This window comes from Cygnus atratus, chromosome 14 (genome assembly GCF_013377495.2).
Source record: "Cygnus atratus isolate AKBS03 ecotype Queensland, Australia chromosome 14, CAtr_DNAZoo_HiC_assembly, whole genome shotgun sequence".
Taxonomy (NCBI): Eukaryota; Metazoa; Chordata; class Aves; order Anseriformes; family Anatidae; genus Cygnus; species Cygnus atratus.
The window spans coordinates 4,400,008-4,420,969 of record NC_066375.1 but is presented as its reverse complement, the minus strand read 5'-3'; the positions used below and the strand labels follow the sequence as shown (position 1 = coordinate 4,420,969).

The 20,962-nt window shown below is 37.9% G+C and overlaps 1 protein-coding gene across 1 annotated transcript in view; it reads right to left on the bottom strand.

Annotated features, from left to right (window-relative positions):
• SPOCK1 (SPARC (osteonectin), cwcv and kazal like domains proteoglycan 1) overlaps nucleotides 1–20,962 on the bottom strand; it is a 291,321-nt gene that overhangs the window by 87,057 nt on the left and 183,302 nt on the right. The window contains exon 5 of the mRNA XM_035560636.1: nucleotides 9,722–9,854. Within this exon, the coding sequence (XP_035416529.1) occupies nucleotides 9,722–9,854 (133 nt within the window). The remainder of the gene's footprint in view (nucleotides 1–9,721; nucleotides 9,855–20,962) is intronic.

The window sequence follows — 20,962 nt, the reverse complement described above, 5'->3', positions numbered from 1 at the left end:
TACTCTATTATAAAGGGACAAGAGAGTTTACAGAGAACAAGCCTCACAGCTTCAGCCTCTGAGTTTCAAGCCTTTTCTTCACATACTAAAAATATAAAGCAGTCTGTATCATTCAAATAATCTAATTTTCCCATCCACCTTCATTAACATCACTGGCTGAAGCCAATTACAAATGCCTTAAGGCTCATAGCCTCATAAGCATAGTGTGAAAGGTCAAATTTTATTGTTTGCTCCATCTATCACTACTGACACAGTAATTCAAAGTACACAAGGCTTGTTTTCTACTCACTGCTTTCTTCTTTCTCCCTGTGCACCTGCTGTAATTTTAGTGTAGAAGCTTATTAAGAAGTACATTGTCTTCTGTCATTCTGTGCTGGCTTCTTCCCCACATTTAAGAAAGAGCCCCAAGTTATGCTTTTATTCACACAGCATCTAGCATTCCCTCCTTTGGGGTGAACATGCCTAAGCAAGTCATTTTTGGTGATGTACTTGAGCAACAAATACATTTTAGAATAATCTAATGTGGTTGTGAAAACAAAACAAAACAAAACAAAAACACCTCAGCCACAGAAAAATCACCAGCACAAACGTTTTTGAGTGATCTAGAGAACAAGCCAAGATGTTCATTTACTTTGTAAAACATAGATGATAGACCAATGTCTTCCAGTCTAAAGATGGGTACCTAATCTTACTCATTTATAGATCTTCTAAGCTTGCAATGTGACCAGGTAGTCTTTATCCTGTAAGGGCTGACCAGAGCTCTTAGAACCTTCTGTGGTGAATAAACAAATAAAGGAAAAACCATTTCAGCTGCTCACACAATTAGTACTATGCCAGGGTGAAAAGTCCTGTGAGCGTATACATATACACAGTTTAGCTGGGAAGCTGTCCCAGAAGTAGTCACAATGCACAGATCAGTGGATATGCAAGCCTGGTTGCTCCCAGTTATAATATAAAATTGGTAGAGGATTGTTAGGGATTTTGAAATACTATCTGACACTACCAAAAAGCAGCAGCTTCTTCAGGTCAACATAAAACTAAGTGGGATTTGAAAGGAAGCTGAGGAATTTGCTGGATCACTTGGTTATTTGAACAGAGTTCAGAAGTTATACTTCCCAGCTCCCTCAAAGTTTAACAAAGGTTACAGTACCATGGGAAAGCACCGATTTGTTTGGCTTGGGGCTAAAGGCTGCACCAGAAAGAAAGTAGGAGATGAAACTACATTTTTCTGAGTACATTAACTGACCAAGCAATAAGTGGCATTTTTAGAGCACATACAAAAATATCCCTTACAAGGAATTACAAGGTACACAATTTTTTTTAATGAACAATAAAGCATCTTCACTTGTTTGGTGTGACATCATATTATTCCTTGTAATACTTGCCCTCAGGCATGAGTTACTAAACATCAGATGGTTTGACCTAGAACACCTCTGGCACATTTTTTTTCAATATTTAATTTTAATGAAGTTTTTTTTTTTTTTTTAATAAGTTGCTCATTAGATATTTCTTTAATTTTAGCAGATGGAGTCAAAACTTTCAGTCCTGCTGATGTGAAATTGCAAGATCTCTAATAATTGCAAGAGTTCCTTAATCCTCTACTAATGTAAGAGAGAAAATTGTGGTCCCAGAAACACAGATAGACCCTATGTACTATACAAAAAGAGACAGCTAAGAGGGGAGCCAGTATATCTACAGGATTATAGCAAACTGCATCAGTTGCGACAGTTCATGGTATAAAGTACATGTTTTATTACCAAGTTAATAGTTTTCTATACCACAGCCCTTTACTTACATAGAAATGCCTTCGATAATACACTAACCAATGGCCAGCAGCACAGCTGAAGGGATGAAGAGACCTGTTGCACAGGAACACATCAAATCCATGGACTCACAGTTAAGACTGGGGACAGTAGCTCAGCTTAGTTCTCAGAGCAGGATTTTGTTTGCTTATTTGTGACAACACATTTGAGCTTATCAGACTCTAACCTTGGGATTGTAACAATATTGGTAACAAATAACTCATTTTACCTTGACAGTAGTTTTACCAGAAGTCCTTTTAAAAGGAGCCCAAATATCACTGCAATTTGCCCCACAAAAATATTAAGGCTTCCAGCACTGAACATGTACAGGAGTAAACCCAAACTTATGACCAAAAATCCTATTACAAACTACAGAAAATTAAGCAAAATATTCTCTAGTACTTCTAAAATTTGCTTAACTTGGGAACAAAGCTGCGCAGAAGTGATTTACTTTACCCTCTCACAAGTGCTCGGTACTCAGAGACACAAATTTCCACATCTAATTGGGCAGCAGGGAAACTCAGACTAAGAGGTGAAGGGATAAATTTTCAAAGTCACAGATGGTGACTAAATGCCATCTGTGCCTTTCAAAATTCATTCTCAAATAAGCTGATGAAAGCCATCCCACCCTTCCCCAAGTAAGAATTGAGATCTTCCTTATTTCCAGTTCTCTGCTCATTCTTTGTGACCATGCTGAGAAATATATATATATACAAACAAACAATATATATATACAAACAAACAATTGGATGTCTTTAGGATAAATACCACTTCATCAAATAACATTTCTCAACCAATGCTTCAAACCAAACGTACTGTGCCTTGCAGCAGCTGCAGAATTTAAGGCTTTGTGTTTTGCCTTCTGCAGGACAAGGTTTGTTAGCCAGGGCTTTTCTCCACAATAACAACTTCACAAAGCTTTTGGCTTGCAGGACTCAAGTCTCACTGGCCCAGACTACAGGCAGAGGGAAGATCTACCTTGCTAGGAGTACAGTGGCCAGATGTGCTCCAGACAAGTGAGTGATTTTCAGAACCACTCAACATCAGACAGGTTCTAGTTTTCCCAAGGTCTTCTGGAGTTTCCCTGTTACTTGCGAGAATAAAGTCAGTGATGCTGACTCACTCCAGACCTGTTGCTAGAGTTAGGAAACCCCCAAAACAAAATGAATCAAGTCAATGAAACAGAAGTGAACACTGAAAACCTACTGCTTGAGTATGGAAGTTGTAACAACATAGTACAATGTTTTTCCTGTGGAAAACTCCAGTCACATCCCATGAAATCTATTAGTTTCCACAAAAATACATTTGAATACTCCATTAAAAATCCTGACCAGCTTGATCAGAAGACTCCAAGAAGCTTACTATTAGAGTTGTCATGTCTTAGACACATTTAACACAAATAGCAAAAACACGCTAACACTTTGAAGGTTTTTTCATTATGACTTCAAAGTAGCTCTCACAGTATTTTAGTGTGAAGGACCAAATCTTTTAAAGTTATGAAAGGGGAAAATACAAATTGTTTCTGCTTTGCAACACAGGTCAGTAGAAGAATTAGGTAACACACCAGATCTACCATACAGGGGTTCAGGCCTGTGCTTATACCATAGTTTACGTTGGGCCTAAACTCCAAACTCAAAGTGAAGAATCAAGTTCACAGATTTTAAAAAAAAAAAAAAAAAAAAAAAAGGGGGGGGGGGGTAAAAAAAAATCTAAGTTTCACACAGAAAACAAATACATGAGGCTGACTTCATTCTCTTCTCCATGGATTTTTAACCATATCCGACCTTGTCTTACTCTTCCTGTCTTTCCTCTATCTCCCCTTGCAGAACCAATCCAAAGCAAAAAGTTAGTATTGAATTTCATCCAACCCTTCACCCATCTAAGGGCAGAACAGGTCCTACAGCTCACTAAGCCTCTACTGAGTATCTTGTTTTCCATCGGGAACGGCATTAGCTGTATTCTTGGAAAGGCTGAGTCACAGACACCACAGCTGAACAGCAACATCGCAGGCCCAGAGGATAGGTAAACCAGGAGAGTTGGGTTATAAAAAGCCTAACCATGCTGCACTAAAGATTCTCCACACTTGGACACTTTATAAATATTTGTTAGTTGTGCTTCTGAATACAAACTCCTAATTAAATGCATCAGCCCTCACAATGCACACATTTAACTAAGAACGTCTGGTTATTTTGGCCACTATTTTTTTCTCCCATTTCAAGATCACTGGAAAATTATTTCTCTTGCACATCCCTTAATATCGAATTTGTTACCTAATGTTATGACAACAGGAGGTGATTTTTCCATTTTCAAACAAAGACATGATCACAGACTTAATTAGTTCGCGATGATTTAATTAAAATTTGCAGAACAACAATGTACCTAATTAGGAGCATAATAATTATACCAATGTACCTTTCCGTCTTTGAAGGGTACATTAGTCATTGAGGTGGTATGTTTCGTAATTTAAGATCATCCGTATTTTCATTTTCTGATTGGTTAAGTGCAGTCATCGTCATGTTCAGGTAATTGCTTTATTAACTAGCTTAATTAAACTTCCTGTAAAACTGACAGCTACACAGTTATTATTCTTAATGTGTTGCTGACAAAAACATTAACTAATTACATAGTGCTCTTTACAGGGCTTCCTTACCTCGCAAGCTTAATTCATTAGTACTTTAAAGAGCTTTGAACACTGACTGCAGTATACTATGGAAGTGTTTTGTATTGTCAGAGTATTAAATAGAGCTCTTTATATCCAGGAAACAGCAATCACTCTTTGCAAATCTTATAATAGGGGAAAGTGTTCACATATTTTAAAACATCTGCACTGCAAGCAGTAGGTGGACTCAGTGAAGTTTTTGACAAACCTAAAGCCTAGAGAGTTCAAAGTTAGAGAAAAAGAGTGATAGAGAATTTCTAAAGTTTCCAGAAACGTAACAAAGTTTTACATGTCCAAGAAGTGCCAGAAACTATTACTGGAAACAGGATACAAGGACTGAGTGAATACAGACCACATTTTCCATCTGTGTTCAACGTGTCATGTCACAACATGGAAATATCTGGTACCACTAAAGAATCCCACCGCCCATAAAACAAGTTTCTTATCTGGAAATCAACAGAACACAAGGAAAAAATACTAAACACCACAGCCACATCACTTAATTCCCTTCAGCTTTAGCACTTGTATGAAGCTGATAAGATAACCCAGATCAATAACTGTGGCAAGTTTTTAAAACACTTCAGAAAAAGAACCAGAAAGGTTTTATACCTGAAAAGAGTGATGAGTCTTTGAAGCAGTACTACTCCTATATATGAAGATAAATCAAAATAAAGTTGGTTTTAATGAAAATCCATTCAGTTAGAAAAACATCAAGAAAATCTGCTATGCTGAGGATACTTAGACCTGATGTTAACACAAGATGTTAACCTAAGCAAGGATCCGTGATTTTATTTCATGCTTTTTATGCACAGTATCAGTTGCTGAGTGTCTCTAGAGATGTCCAGCCGTAATGTCATGTTCCAGTAAATGTGTTCAAGAACATAGCCCATGCTTCTATTGGGCCAAGAACATTTCCTCCGCTACTCTGCGAATGGCTGCCTCTGAAGAATCCCAATCCCTTATAGTTGGGGGGGATAGACAGACAGTCCCCAGAATCATCAGCACTATAATTAACGTAAGTAAAATGTTTTCTTTTAAAACAGAATCTCTACAGAAAGTACTAGAACAGAGTGTGACAGCCTGAGGATTAGCAAACAGTGCAAACCAGTAAAACGATAGTGCTTTTGCTATCTTGCCATACTGTCTGTATGACTGGAAGATTTTATTATCCAATCAGGAATGACTAAGACATCATTTAGAAGAACAACAATTAAAAACGCATTGTAAGTTATGTTCCCGGAATTGAATCCTTAATGATTTCTTAGTTTCCAGGAAAATAGAACACAACAAACAAAAGTCCTCTGCCTTCCGCAAGCTTTATCAAAAGTCATGCCAGCTCATGCTCTGCAGTCTTAATTTTGCTTTAAAGGTGTGAAATTAATCTTTGAAGAAGAAACTAAAAATGCAAGACAAAGATAAGGAATACTCAGGACCAGCTCAAAAAGAAATTTCAATCCTACTCAAAGTTGAAATGGAATATACTTTCTTAAACAGCTGTACTTCAGTGAAGACAAGTACATTAGCTCCATTATCTGCGTGCCTCATCTAAAGACAGGGATGCCTCCACTTTTATGTAAGAACCCAAGAGCCACACTAGCTCTGTGCTGCAGGCAGGATACTAGGCTGAGGAACAAACTGCAGATCCTTAAGAAGACAGAGAAAACTACAAAGCAGTAAAAGAAAGAGCAAATTAGAAACAGAACGAATCATTCCTGCCCAACTATACCAATCATCCCAGCTTCTGGTAATCACTGGCTTAGGGACTCAGTGTGCTAGAGGTTTAGTAGCCTGCAGTGGATCCATTCCCTGTGGATTCATATAAATCCCATTTATAGCTTCAGCCTGCACAATACCATGCTGCAGTGAATTTCACAATTCTGAACTGAAAAAAATAAGAATATTTCATTTGTTTTAAATCTGACTTAATTTCATTAGATCTTGCATAATGAAGCAAAACATTCCTTTTCTATTATTAGCCATAATTTCTTATAAAAATAACACTAAAGTGTTCAAAACTCTGTGCTTCCTTGCAGGTTCCACACCTCTGACAGCCACTGCTGCCCTTCTCCATGCATTTCCTAGTTCAACCATGTTAGCTTTGGGTTGCAATGATAACTGAAGGAAAATGAGATGCCCATAATAATACAATAAAGTTTTGTGCTTGTTCTCAATTCCTTTCTTAATACTTTGCATTTTTGCCCAGCAGTGATCATTATGATCCTCTTCTCAAAAACAGCCAGAATTATTCTAAAATCAAGTGGCTAAACAAAAGCCTGTGATGGGTATATTTGTGTTTTTTTTTTTTTCTTCCCCTCTTAATCTGTGTTACTGTGCAATTACTGACACCCAAGTTTCATCTATATTATTCCATTTTCATTCATTTTTACCTCAGCTAAAAGTCCAAAGGAAGAAAAAAGCAATCTCAGAACAAACATCACTGATGGCATTGAACAGTAGCCTCCAGTCATTAGCAAAACACTTTGATGCTGCCTTGCCAGGCTGTGAATACAGCCAAAACCTGTCTTCTGCCTAATCTCCTACCCCTGTGCTGGCAGGAAAAGGCAAAACGTAACCGAGCCAGGAAGGATTAAAACACCAGTGTGTGCCTGTGCATACTGCCTATGACTACATGAGTAGATGGCCAATGGACAATTTCAGAAGACTTTTTTTCCCTGAAATGTAGTGGCTGCTCTCCATTTTTTGCTTACATGCTTAACAACAATCCTTTCATTTGCCCAGCATATCATTGCATGTGCACAAAGCAGCTGATGCAGAGCCAGATACAGATACATACATATGAATGCAGAGCAGCATGGTGTTTGCCCACACTCAAGTGTCCACCTTGTTGTATTTGCACAGTCAATAATGGAACGCATCAGTGCTGCAGTGCCAGAAATAATACTTGCCAACTGCACAGCATGTGGAAAAAAAATTACCAAGGAAAATTGTGATTTTAGTGACTTCGGGATCAAATGGATTAAGGCAAGAAGGAAGAACAATGTTATCTGGTGAAAACTAATGATGAACTTGGGGAAAGCAGTTATAGTAATCTGTTCATAAAAGAGAGACCAACTCATGGTTTGTACTTACAGTAAAAACATTATTTGTTAGGACATTAAAAATACACCACTTAATTTTAACACTCTACCTAAAGTATCTTCACTTCAGTTATCATTTTGTCTTTGACAACAGATCAACAAAGCAGAACTTTTAGATGAAGTTGTATAGAAGTGACCGTGTTCTACAGGCTACTATAATAATACACTCTCAGGTTTATAGTGCTGTAAGCTGTATACAGCAGAGAACAACAGCACTGCTATAGAGTACCTCTGTTATTTAGTAAAGGTTAACAAGACATGCATCCTCTTGCTAGGACCGAATGTCAATAAAATAGGTTTACCAACCAGCATGACTCTGGAGTAGATTTCAATAAAAAAAAAGTAAAGAAAGAACAACGACAAATATGCATTGTGACCAGCAATCAGAGTATTTAAAAAGCAATGAAGACTTATGTGCCCAAGAATGGGGTAAAAAATTGGAACAAAAGCTGAGGAAAAGAACTTGCTGCACTTTAAAGTTCAACAAAATACTACAACTCTCCACTGGTAGGACAGAAGCAACTGATAGTTAAAAACACAATAAATGAAGGTGAAACAAGTGTTGCTTCTGACTAGGTATTCCAGAAGCCTAAAAAAACCAACAAAACACTGACTCAAACACCCAACTTTTGGGAGGTGTGTCTTTGACAATGAAGCACATCAGCAATAGGAATTGTCTGGGGTTTTTATTGTAGCACTCAGTCTTGTAGCTTAGCACAGTAGCTTGATGAATTTATGACATTTGCAGAATTTTGGATGAAAAGTGGTAAAGCTCTCTTATGGTAAAAATAAAATGCCCCCAAAAAACTGAGCTACCTGTGATGCAGGCAAGATGCACAGAACTGAGTTCAATAGGATGACTGAATACTCAGTGAAGTCTATTTACTACAGACCACTCTACCTCCCACTCTCAAGAGTTCAGAACCAAAAATGTTGATTTCAAAATGAGCTCAATTTTAATCCTAAATACCAATGGTGCATTACTGTATTAAATATCCTAGAGAGTATTAAAAAGCGTAGCTTGTTTAAACAGGCAACTTTGAACACTTTTTGTGTATTCTGTATGTAGGAGAAAATTTCTGCTGATTTGCTCCTTTGGCCATGCAAATCCTTCAGCCAGAACAGGGTAGAGGCTTAAATGAATTAGCTGCGGCAGCATTTTAATACCTGCATCTGTTAATGGATGAAGTATGCAAGCTGCCCAGCTGAGAAGAGGATGTAGAATAACAGTGCTGATGACACTGCACCTATATCACAGCAGAGAATCCTTCCCTCTTGAAGATTTTATTTTCCTGCATTTTTCCAGGGCTTTTTCTTCTTGGATTTTAAAGAGTAGTTTTACTGGGTGTCAAACCTTACCTTGGACACAGAAAGAGAAGGAAACTTCAGGGGCATTTCCTAAACATGACTTCCAATGCCTGCAACACTGGTAATGGAACATGCGTCTGAGACACGGAAGGCTTTATTTTGATAACAACAAATCTGGACTGCTGAATAGCTGTGAAGACAGTTTCTTTTATTGAATCAAGCCCTAAGGTGATCATATTTTTAGTATAACAATGAGCCAATTTAGTCCCGCTCTGGGATAATTCCCTGGGTTATGGGATAATTTTTTTTTATGGTACCATATATGCTGCATCTGGCACAGAAGAGTATTAAAAGAGATGTAAACAAATTGTTGTATGTTAACAAAACAGCCTGAACTAAAAAAACACAAACAAAACAACCCACAAGAAGAAAAACAACCTATCACAGAACAATGATACTGTCAAGTTATTTTACCTTTTGGGGACAAAATCTAAAGAAAACGAAACCAAACCAAGACAAGAACTACCCTAGAACCCTCTTGTGTGACCAAGCCAGTTTGGTCAGATGCATTTCTTTGCATCATTGATATTGGAAGCATTCTACATCCTTAGCAAGAACAAGCAATTTACAGAAACATGAATCATGAAAGTCATAAAATTCTGGTTTGTCATTCTAATTTGTTGTTTGTCAAATACGGAAATGTGTAAATTTATCAGCACTTTTTCTACAGAAATAAACTAAGAGCTACAGTAGGCTTAAATTTAATGCTGCCTATTAACTAAAGCCATTTGATCTTCATATTACAGCCTGCACAGTCACTGCTAAACGGATTGCAGGGCACAAACAAGACTTACCTTGGTAGTATATGTATGTCCATCAGAGCCACAGACAGGGCTGGCATGCATCATGGGGCAAGGCTTGCATTTCACTATGTTAGCTGGTCCAGTCCAGTGCTTCTGGGCCAAGTTTCCTTTCTTTTGTCGAATGCTGTAATAATAAGAGTCGAATGCTGTAATAATAATAATAATAATAATAAGAGGCAGCAGTTTTTTTTGAACCTGCTTGTGTGAAACGGAAGAATGAAAGCTTTTCTGAATAAAGCATAGCTTGGTTTTCAACACAGTATTCATTTAAAGAAAGTTAAGTATAGCTCCTAATGATACTTATATAATATGGCACATTAGAGTAGATTATCTCAGTATCGTAAATTGGTACGCATTGTTAGATTAACAATATTTGGCAATTTTGATTTATAACTACAAATGACTTCACTTGTAATTACAGCATTTTGTTAAACCACACCACATTCCTGGTGAGGCACGCAAGCAACGTTAAACCAGGCTGTGTTTTCACTGAGTCACCAAATCCATGCCTGCAAAGACACTCCGCTGTAACCTATTGTCAGGTAGCTCCACAGGCAGCTAGCACTGCCCCCTTCTCCCTTTCAGGGAACAAAATCTTTCAAAGTATTTACGAACAGAAATTCTTGTTCAGGCAGAGTTCATGTTAAGACTAAGTAGCAACAATTTAAAAGTGAAGTTGTTTCAAAAGCATTACTATTTATATTACAGTTATAAGAATGTACAGGTATAGATAAAAATCAAAGAACTCTGTATGTGCTGCAGCATTCTTCATAGGCCAGCTTCAGAATAGCTGTAATTCTCAGATCAATCACAGTCCCACTAGGAACACTAGAGTGACATAGAGCATCTCCAATTCTACACATGCATTTGTACCACACTCTACTCAATTATTACATTAAAAATAAGTATGAAGTGACATCTGCTCTAAAGTCTTATTGGAAAACGTGCAATTGATTCTGATTAATGACTCATTTTCCTATAATAATGAACTACTTGGCTGCTACAACATTTACTAATTATCATCAGCATACTGTTGTAAGCTGATTAAAAGTTTGCTTTATAAACCACAAGTCAATGTTACAATGCAGATTCATTTTGGTCATGTGTACTTGTCTTTCACTTGGAAACATTTACAAGGGAGGGGATCGCATCAGCTTTGCTGGAGACTTAAGGAAAAATAACTGCCATCTGTTTCTATACCATAGTAAGAAAAGATATGATACAACAATTCAACTAGAAATTTACTTCAATGCACCGCTGAATGACTTTATCACAGTTCTAGAAAAATATATACAGATATATTTTAAAGCAATTTCGCTGCAGCTTGCAATTTGCTACACAATACTGACTGATGTAATGACACATTCAGCTGCTAAAATAATAGAAATTCTGTTCTTTCATCTCAGTTAAAGTTTTCTTCTAGTATAACCTTTGTCACAGTGATGACTAGTACTATAAAGAAGCTTGTGTCCACAGAAGGAATCCAATCATGATATCATAAACTATGAAAACACAAGCCCTGTATTAGAGACTAAATTCCCTTGGATGTCTTGAAGAAGTTTTCTTAATCCATGGAGCAGCTTTCCCTCCTTCAGATGCATTTTGCCTTGCAAAGTTACCATTATACCACATGCTGAATGCTGCAGATGCAAGGTTGCTCATCTCTGAACCCCAGATACAACTCTGCAGACATGTTCTCCATGGTTCTGGGGAACAGATATAAACAATTGTATAAACAATAAACAATCTGTATAAACAATTTCTTTCATCTTTTCCAGCAGTAACTTTTGCTTCTCTGTAGCCCCCTTGCCTCCAACTAAGATGCAATCATTATCATCATTATCTTATTTTCTGGAACTGTTTCAATTACAGGCTTTTTTTTTTCTTTCCAGCTTGACAAGAAAATTTGCTCATTCACTTTACTAATGGCCCTGCACTTCTAGAAGCATACAAACTGGGAGTTTGTTTGAGAAAGTATGTTGGGATGCAGTAGTGGATACTGATGAGCAGAGGCTGGAGATTGGAACCATGAAAGGTGCTGAGCTCTTCCTTCGGAGGCAGCAGGAGAACGGATCACAATTTAAAGCAGACTATACTTTTCCACAGCCCTTGACTGCCACAATCTCAAAAGAAATTCGTCTGTATGTAAAATTGTTCAAAGGAAGAAAGTTTGAGGCTATAGAAAAAACAGCTAAAGAAAGGCTAAACTTGAAATGTATGATTTAGTGCCACTGTCAAAGCCATCAGCCACAAAGCATTCAGGATGGAGATGAGTGACTGAACTAACAAGCACCTCATCAAAATTAAATGCAGATTGAAGTTCTTAGCTAGACTGATGCCTAACGAGTCACAGGATCTTGAGGCTTTGAGTGACATGCCTAAAATACGTTACATAGCTTTTGTGACCCAAGTTACATTCAGGCATTTCACAATACCCTAAGGAGAAAGGTCTGCTCCTGGCATGGCTGCTTAGCCCTTTCTGCACAGACTTACAGTTCCCTCTTCATTTCCTTACTCCTGCTTTGGCCACTTCAGGGTTTGGACTACAAAGCCAAATTCTGCTGTAAGATTTTTCTAGAACTAATGATGTTTTCCGCTCTCTCATCCTCACTTAAAATAATAAAGAAAAAGTAATTTCAATTTGCCCATTTCATGTCATTTTTGCAGCTCATCAAGTCTAGTGGCCTTTTCCACCACTTACTGAAAGCAAAGAAAACAAACACAGCCTTAGCGCTAAACTCTGCTCCTGCTGCAGGTGCCTTGAATTCAACAGCAAGGCATGTGAGTGAAAGCAGCACCTCCCCTTGTCTCTTAACTATAAAGGTTTCACCTGGACTTGATTCAAAGCATTTCATTTATACACCTGGAAGGGAACAGCATTAACACCCTTGTCTTCCCCCAAGCTGGTTCATCTTTGGGATCTTTTGATATTAAAAGGAAACTTAGGCTCTCAGAGGAGTATTTAATAACAAGAACAATTCACAGTGGAGTATGTCTTAAAGTATTTTATCCTTTCTAAAGGAAAATGCAAGTTAGCAATTTTAGTAGCACTTTACATCAGGTGCATAACAAGACAGGGGGTTACCGCAAGAAGTCTGCGGCGATTTTAACTTCTGGATTTACGATTTAGCTGGCATTGTAGTCTGGCAGCCATTTTGGTCGCAAGAAGCAATTTGGGTTTCAAAAGCGGATTTATTCTTTTCAACCTACAGTTTTGTCAGAAACAATAGCACAAAATGTCACTGTATTTGAAGCAAGTCAAAAAACATTTTTGTCAGCTTGGTTGAGAGAGCAATAGTTGAAAGTTGTAACTGGATGCCCAGATCCTTCAATGCCCTCCCCTTCAATGCCAAAAACACAGGTAAGGACCCATTAGAAAGGACATCTTTTTTTCCAGAAGTAAGTGTGTATTTTTCTGGAGTGACATTTTGAGCCAGGATAAGGCTTCTGGAAGCTGTTCAAGCCTATAACCCCTAACAACACATCAAACATCCAAACAAACAAATTAAAACCTAGACAAGAATATTGGCTGCCATAAGCAGACAGCCTGCAAATCCCTTCTCAATAGAAGGGCACATTCACACACTCTGGGAACATGTTTTACTATGCTAATCATCTTGTTTTAGAGTAAATATGTCAGGAGCAAGGCAGGCCAAAACAAATTAAGCCTTTTTTTTTTTTTCCTCCATGACAACTTAACCAACTTTAATCCTGCTTTAAGGCTCAGAGTCAAAAGGATCTACTACAAGTCATCGGAAAATAACCACTGTGCAGAGAGAACAAACTAAGCACTCCCCACTGGGGTAAGTGTCTGCCACATTCATAAGGACAACTGAACCAAGTATTTCTAATAGTCTAGAAGAAAGTAGACGTGAATGTCGTGCTCAAGCATTAAGACTTACAGAAAGACATTGCCTGCTTTCACTTTTCAGAACGATGCACTGAAAAATATAGGATTCAAGGATTAGTTAAGTTTTACAGAATGTAGCCTCTTAACGTTTTAACGTATAGACAATGTTAGTGAATGGAAACATCCACACTTCAACACAGGGGGAACACACATTGACACAACTTCATTACTCATTATAGAGACCCAATACTTACCACATACTGAGAAAATACAGGGAAACTAAATCTGTTTTGCTTGCATAGGAACATGAAGAATGCAGTAGAATTTCCAGACATCTTCATCATCCCAACACCGTTCACAGTAGCCCTGGATAGCCACACTGCATGTCCGAAGCCACAAAAACAACACTCCAGCCTGGGTCTTCCAAGTAAAGAGCTTTAGCTGCAGAAAAGCTCAGCTCTAGGAGACTTGGCTCTACCCAAGATTTTATTGCTTCCAGGTGTGCCCCAGGGAGCCAGAATCTAAACCCCAATTAGAGCTGATTTGTGCAACTGGCAGCCCTTCCACAACTGGCTGACCTGGGGGATGCTAATGCTGGAGCCTCTTCCCACCTGGCTGGCAGTACCAGCTCTTGGCACTGGGACAGTCAGCCAGAGGGGTTTGAACTCTGCCTTAGATTCAGCAAAAGTTTATCAAATTAAATGCTTCAAGCAAAATGTTTAAGCCAGAGTCATAATTTAAAAAAAAAAAAAAAAGTTTAATTCCAATTTTGAGCATATGCCATAGGCTGTGCTGCTTATGGATCTCCGCATTTTTGCCTGTAACAAATCTCTCCAGGATGGCACAGAACGGTACATATATAGCAATAACCTGTGATAAGGCCAAGGACCAAAATCACAGACTATCCTGAGTTATATCTCATTTCTCCTGTTGAGGGAGTCTCTGGGTGAAGCTGTGGTGAATACAGCACCAGGCAATGTATAAAGATATGAAATTAAAAATGGGGCCCTGTGAATTTGATACAGAATGTCTAAATTGAGAATATCAGTTTTTGAGACAATAACTTACCAGAAAACATGGGCATATTATGTTTTAATAAGCTGTACAATTTTCCTATATAAGCTAATGACTATAATTGAAAAAAAAAAAACAATTGAAAAATTATAATTTCATCTAAGATGGCAAACTGTATCACTTTTTTTTTTTCTCTTCAATTAATGTGTCATATAACTGCCAGCTAAGGACAGCCAAAATATCAACAGATTATATAAGCAAGACCAAGCCTGTGCTTTTATGTAATTACATTTGATCTTCCAAGTGCAAATTCAATTCCAGCTGTCAATGAACTTTAATATTTATACAGAAATAAAATACACTAGAATTCAGGCTTCTCATCCAGAAGGCATAACATATTTGTAGTAGTAGTTACCTTTTGGTATTTTTCATACAAATATACAGTTTAAAATGGAAACTTATTTACAAAATTTACTTTTTTTTACAAAATTTACAACATTAAGAGTATGAAGGTGGGTTGGAGCTGGGCATCCATGTATGGGCCCAGCTACAGCCAGGATTCTCCATATAACCCTGTCTTTAGGTAACTTGGAGTTATGGCCGTTGATTTGCACCTACAGCCTGCATGGAGACAGTCCTCGAGATTAAGATTAACTTCATCCATAATTCTTCCTTTGCAGACCTTATCTCAAATCAAAATGCATTGCTTATAACTTCTTATCAATCAAGCTGTATTGTAATAAAATTAAAAAGTTCAGTGCACAGGCACCAAGTAGTTGTGCTTTCTGAGAAGCTGGAAGAAACTCTGACAGAGCAAACTTAAATGGCTTCCTGAAGTTGGAACAATTCACTGTTGAAAGAGTTTAAAATGTACTGCTTGTACCTTCCCTATGCCTTGTGCACAGTTTGTTCTTGTCTCCGTGAAGGAAGCTTATCACACCAAAGATAAACCCAGCAGTGCCTGGCTGTTTCTATCTTTCCTTTGCATAAGCTGTTTTTCTTGTTCTTGAGGAAGAGAATGACAGAACTGAAATTTGCCAGGACAAATGGCAAAGTTTTCTTCTCTCTTTATATCACTTCTGTGTTCTGTTTACTGGAGCTAAGAGTTTGGCCTCATTTCTACAACCTTTTATATTTTTTACAACATATGTATATACCTTGAGCAACTAACAAATTCCCCTTGTATTCAAGAAAGGTGAATAAAAAAGGCTCCACACTTTACCTTGAAGAAAAACGACAAACACAAACAAACCACAAACAACAACCCAAAAATAATACTAAGCTTTTGAATTAGACACAATCTCCTTATTTAATACAAACACTGTAAAACGACAATAGACGTATGAAAAGAGTCATTTTTCTACCTGGAACTTCCTCCTTCACATGTAAAGAATTATAACGTGGGGCTGCCTTGGCAGTCAAGGAAGAGTCAAGTCTCTTCTTATTGCCAAGAGTAAGAAGGCAGTACAAAAATAAGCACAGGGGAAACAATGTTCTGGGAGGAACAGGTCAGCCAGATATAGGGAAGATGAAAGTTCTGGTACAGCCATATATTTTGCAAGAAAAAATCCCAATATGTTTTGCAGTGAAAAAGCCCTGAAGATTCTTTCATGGATCCTTCTGGGACCAGCAAGCAACCAACTCTTGAGAGAGAACAAAGGGTCTTGCAGCCCAGGGTACTCAAGGTTATTGGTTCTGCAAGATGAAGGACTTATTTATTTATTTTGTGTCAGTTAAAGCATTGCAGAATTTGGAAAGGCTGACATAGATTTAGAGGACCTAGAGGGCCAGAAAAACTGCGGTCTGTTAGGCTGACGGATTGGACAGACCTGCCATATGCAATTTCTGAGATCCAGCAACACTGTCGGTGAATCTGAGAGAACCTCCCCTGTATGCGTCTGCTTGAGCAGGACCCTTCAAACAGCTGCAAGGTCTGTGTCTAAACAGCTTTAACGTGGCATTTCAATATGGACGTTGTTTAAGGGCCACGCAACTGGTTCTGCGCAGTATCAGGAGTATCAGGATCTCTCAGTACAGGCATCCTTCTGAGACGTTTGTACCCGGCCTTACTCATTCCTGGACTAAAAATTACGAGATTAAGTATTTATTAAGGTCATTAGAGAAGCATGTGGATTTCTGCCTTTGAGCACTTTAATACATAAAAATGGTGTTTAAAAGGTCCCCTTCATTCTTGGGTAACAGATTAGTGTGCTTGCAGACAATTTATTTTTGAATTTAAATTTTTAATGATTTGCAACTTTTATACCTAATACCCATGTTCTACAGCTGCACAGATAAGAAAACTGTCAAGGCACACAAAGGAAAAGGACCAAAACAAAATATCCACACAAACATACAATCACGGTGTTTTTAGAAGTCATTATGCTCTCTGGAATAAATAAAAGAGCTTCTAAACTGCCTATTCTCATGAATTTTCATAAGAGAATTATTTTCCTTTTCATTGTTATTTTTATACTAACAAAAAGGAATCTGAGACACCAAAGTATGTAAAAATAAAATGAAGTGCCTTGAATTTCAGAGGAGGGGGGGAGATAGCAGAAAGTTCATAATTAAAGCTGAAATCTTCTCTACCACTCAGTTTGTAGCGATCTTCATCAGCCACATCTGAATGCTGGCTTTTGCAAGCTGGGTGAGGTGCGGGAACTTAGCACTGTATTTAAAGGTGCAGCAAGTTTAGTACTTTTTGTTGGCGTTGACTTTCTTTCCTTCTTCCTGTGACAGCCTATGTGAGTTTTCTTCACTTCTACCAGAAAAGAACCCTTTTGAAGAGGATGCGGTACCTTTTCTCAGCCCAGAATCTGATTATTTTGATATTAAAATATTGTATTGATCAAGTCTGCCTCCTTCTGCTGCCGGAGCTTGCCAAGATTTCTGAGGGAGCCGAATTGCTGATAGCATGTGAGATTAATCTTAGCTGTCACATTTGGTTGGGAAGGAAAGCCAATGCTCACTATGCCCTGTTTCATGCAATTAGACACCTTCAAAATTTTTTTCACCATATCTGGAAGAGCAGTCATTTCACCATTTCCCTCCCACAGATCATATTTCTAGTTAAAATGTTAAACCCTCTGTGGCTGACTAGCTGTGCAAACAGGAAGGTGCAAGTTACTTTAGCAAGGCTAAAAAATCATGGCAGGTTTCTTGGCAGCATTTAATAACATCAGAAAGTTCTAGCATGACGCCTGAATCTCCCAGAAGCTGCAGACCTACAAGCTTTAAATGGGCCTCTTGGCCAAGTGCAGGCGACTGTCAAGTTTAACATTGTCAACCCCACAATGTCTCATTTCTCTGCAGACATTCTGCTAGCTGGCAGAAAGAAACTTTGGGACAAACGAGTGAGCTGAAATAGGTGGCAGACCCACACCAGGATCTTTATCAGCTGTGTCCTTCACTGCGGTTTATAACTTGGCCTTATTTATTCTATCAACGGCAGTACTCCAGTCACATGCAATGCATTACTTCTATGCTTCCAAGAGCCTTACTGCCCAAGGAGTCTGAGCTTCTCTTTCTTTTATCTATCTATCTATGAAGCAAAACGGTTCAGAAATCTTATTGTCACTTTGCAACTACAGGGGAAAAATCAACAACATTCCTCCCCCCTACTCCGATCCAAGCATCTTTAGACAGCTCAGCTGCGTTCTGCTTCATTATGTTGATTTTGCTCTTCCTAAGGCAAATAACATGCAATCCTCACAAAAATTGACATGTTGCTGGTAGGGATGAAAAAGTAAATGCATTTTACAAATATAGTAATAATTTTTGCCCTTAAAGCACTAAACCAAATGTTTCTTTTTAAAAATGACTGCACTGTACTTCCGTTGTGTGAATACTTGCTACCATTGTACAAACAATCAGTTACAAGCTGTGCTAGCAAAATATTTGCCCCTTCTGACACATTTTATTATGAGAGAGGCTTATTAATTTCTCAAGAAGCCTACAGCAGATTAAACTGTTGAGGATTTTTACAATTAGCATACATTACCTAAGAATTCATATATGGTTTCTGAATAGAATTGGATTGCCAAACAACAGTCAATCAGAAAAAAAACAAAACAAAACAAAACAATCCCAGAGCCACCTCCAGAGTGTAGTCAAAATCCACTATTCAAGGTTGGTTTGGAAAAATAATCAGAATGCAGTTTCCTATGTCAGAATAAAATGAATGTTAGTGAAATGCATGCTAACCAAACCAGATATAAATATTATAAGGAGCTGGGTAATTTTAAAATCCCATCCTTAGCATCTAAATAGACTAATGCTCCTGTTGCTTATTCAGCATTGCTGATTTACAGAGCCCAGTGCTATGAATGTCTAAACATTCTGCTGAATTTCTCAACAAATTCAGTGCTGCCTGTCTGGTTATTTGATGCTAGAGATTGAGCTCATAATATCTTTACCATTCCTAGCTTCTCAAATGAGGCCATCAAGAGCATTACCCATCTTACATCATACCGTGTCTTAATGAAAGGTGACTAGAGCTTCAGGAAAGTCCCAAACCAATAGACAGAATTTACATAATCACAGTAATTTATGATGCTAACTGAATGCACATGATCCAGTCTAGAGACAACACGTGCTGAAACACACCTTTAGGTAAAATTTGAAGATGAATGCAATCGACATACTCGCAGAAACTGCAAAGTATACATTTCATGAGTTAATTCCACTGAGTTATTAAAATTTCACTTTGCTGTGACCTTGAATCATGAAGCCTAGCAACCATGCATTATAAACCATCCATTCTTCCTAGATTCTTCAAATATGTAGTTACACAGGTTCCTCTACCTGTGGAGGTTCAGGCTGCCATTAAATTGCAATGTAGCAATATATTTACACTTGAAAGTTTCAGCATTTTATAGCCGATTTCTCAAAAGCATATTTTACCATCTGAGCCTCAAACAGTGATATAATTTGATACAGCATAACTGAGACTGTGCTGCTAATTTATTAAACAGGAATCGGTTTAGTGCAGATAATATTGTTGGCTGAAGATGTGCCACCTTACTTTCAGTCACTCCTTTCCACTTGAACGTCACTTCAGCATGTATGTCCCTTTGTTTATCTTGCTGTGATCACATACAAATCCATGTCCTGTTCACTCTGATTTTGTCCCCATTTGTCCTTTGTGACTTAGTTTATGAAAGACTAATGGACTAAGCAAGGGGCAACATTTCTTCTTCTCTACCAACTTATTTGGTCTAATCCTGAATTAACAGCCTTCCTCATTAGAAATGGCTGCTCTTGAGCACATTTTTCTTCTGTACTGAGCTCCATTTCTGTGAGCTCTGAGATAGCTTTCACAACAGCTTCTCCTTCAGTTTCCTTCTCTCCACTGTCCTTCTCCTACTAAGTTTTGCTTCTCTGTACCCTGTTCTTGTTCTTTCTTTCTGACATTTTCTGTGCTGCCCTGGTGGAAGTCGAGTACTTTTTTTTTTTTTTTTTTCCCAGTACAAATTCATCCTATTATTTTTTCCCCAATGTTATTGAATTTCTTCATAAAGCACTTTTACTCTCAAAATCTACTGTCTGTCATCTACCTTCTGCCTGACTAGTATTTCTGCCTTTCTCCTCCAGGCCTATTTTCTCAAGATCTGGTCAACTTGTTTAAGGAGAATTTTATAAAATTGTCAAAAATTGCAGTGCCTTTTCCTCCTCATTCTTTTATTTAACCATTTTTATTCCAGTCTTTCAACCTAACAGCTCTGCTCTGACCTCCTCCCAGCTAATCTCCTTTTCCTTTTCCCCTCCTGCTTCTGAAACTTTCTTCTGCCTCACTCAACCTCAAAAATGAGGTCCCTTGGAGAAGCAGTTATTTCTTCACTTACTCTTAACAGTTCTTTCCATCTCTTCTAGGGAGTATCATATGAAGTATTATATTCTCTCTAGATGGTCTCTCAGTGTCATTTTGATGCTTTACCTCAAATAGTCTAGTTTTCTTATCTTTCTACAAGTGCATCCTGGGAATCTGAGAAACTTTGTAGATATCGTCTCTGGTTTACTATTGTCATTTCTTCTCAGGAATTTGTTGTCCACATCAGAAGCTCACTATGTCAAAACCAAGGATGAATTTTTCTTCTCACATCAGCTTCTCTATTTTTAGTCACTGTTTTCCTACCAACATACTTATCATCTGGGATTATTCTTTAACCATTTCCCTCCTTTCCCAGACGCAAACTATAGCATATCATCCCTCTGCTTTCCAATATATCCAAGAGGAAAATACTTTACCAAGAATTTACCTATGTCCTAAATTTTCTTCTTAAAATCCTTCCAGATCTCCTGAAGAACAATTCTCATATTTTGCTTGTTTATAATCTTTTATTATTTTCAGTCTCTATACTTTTCAT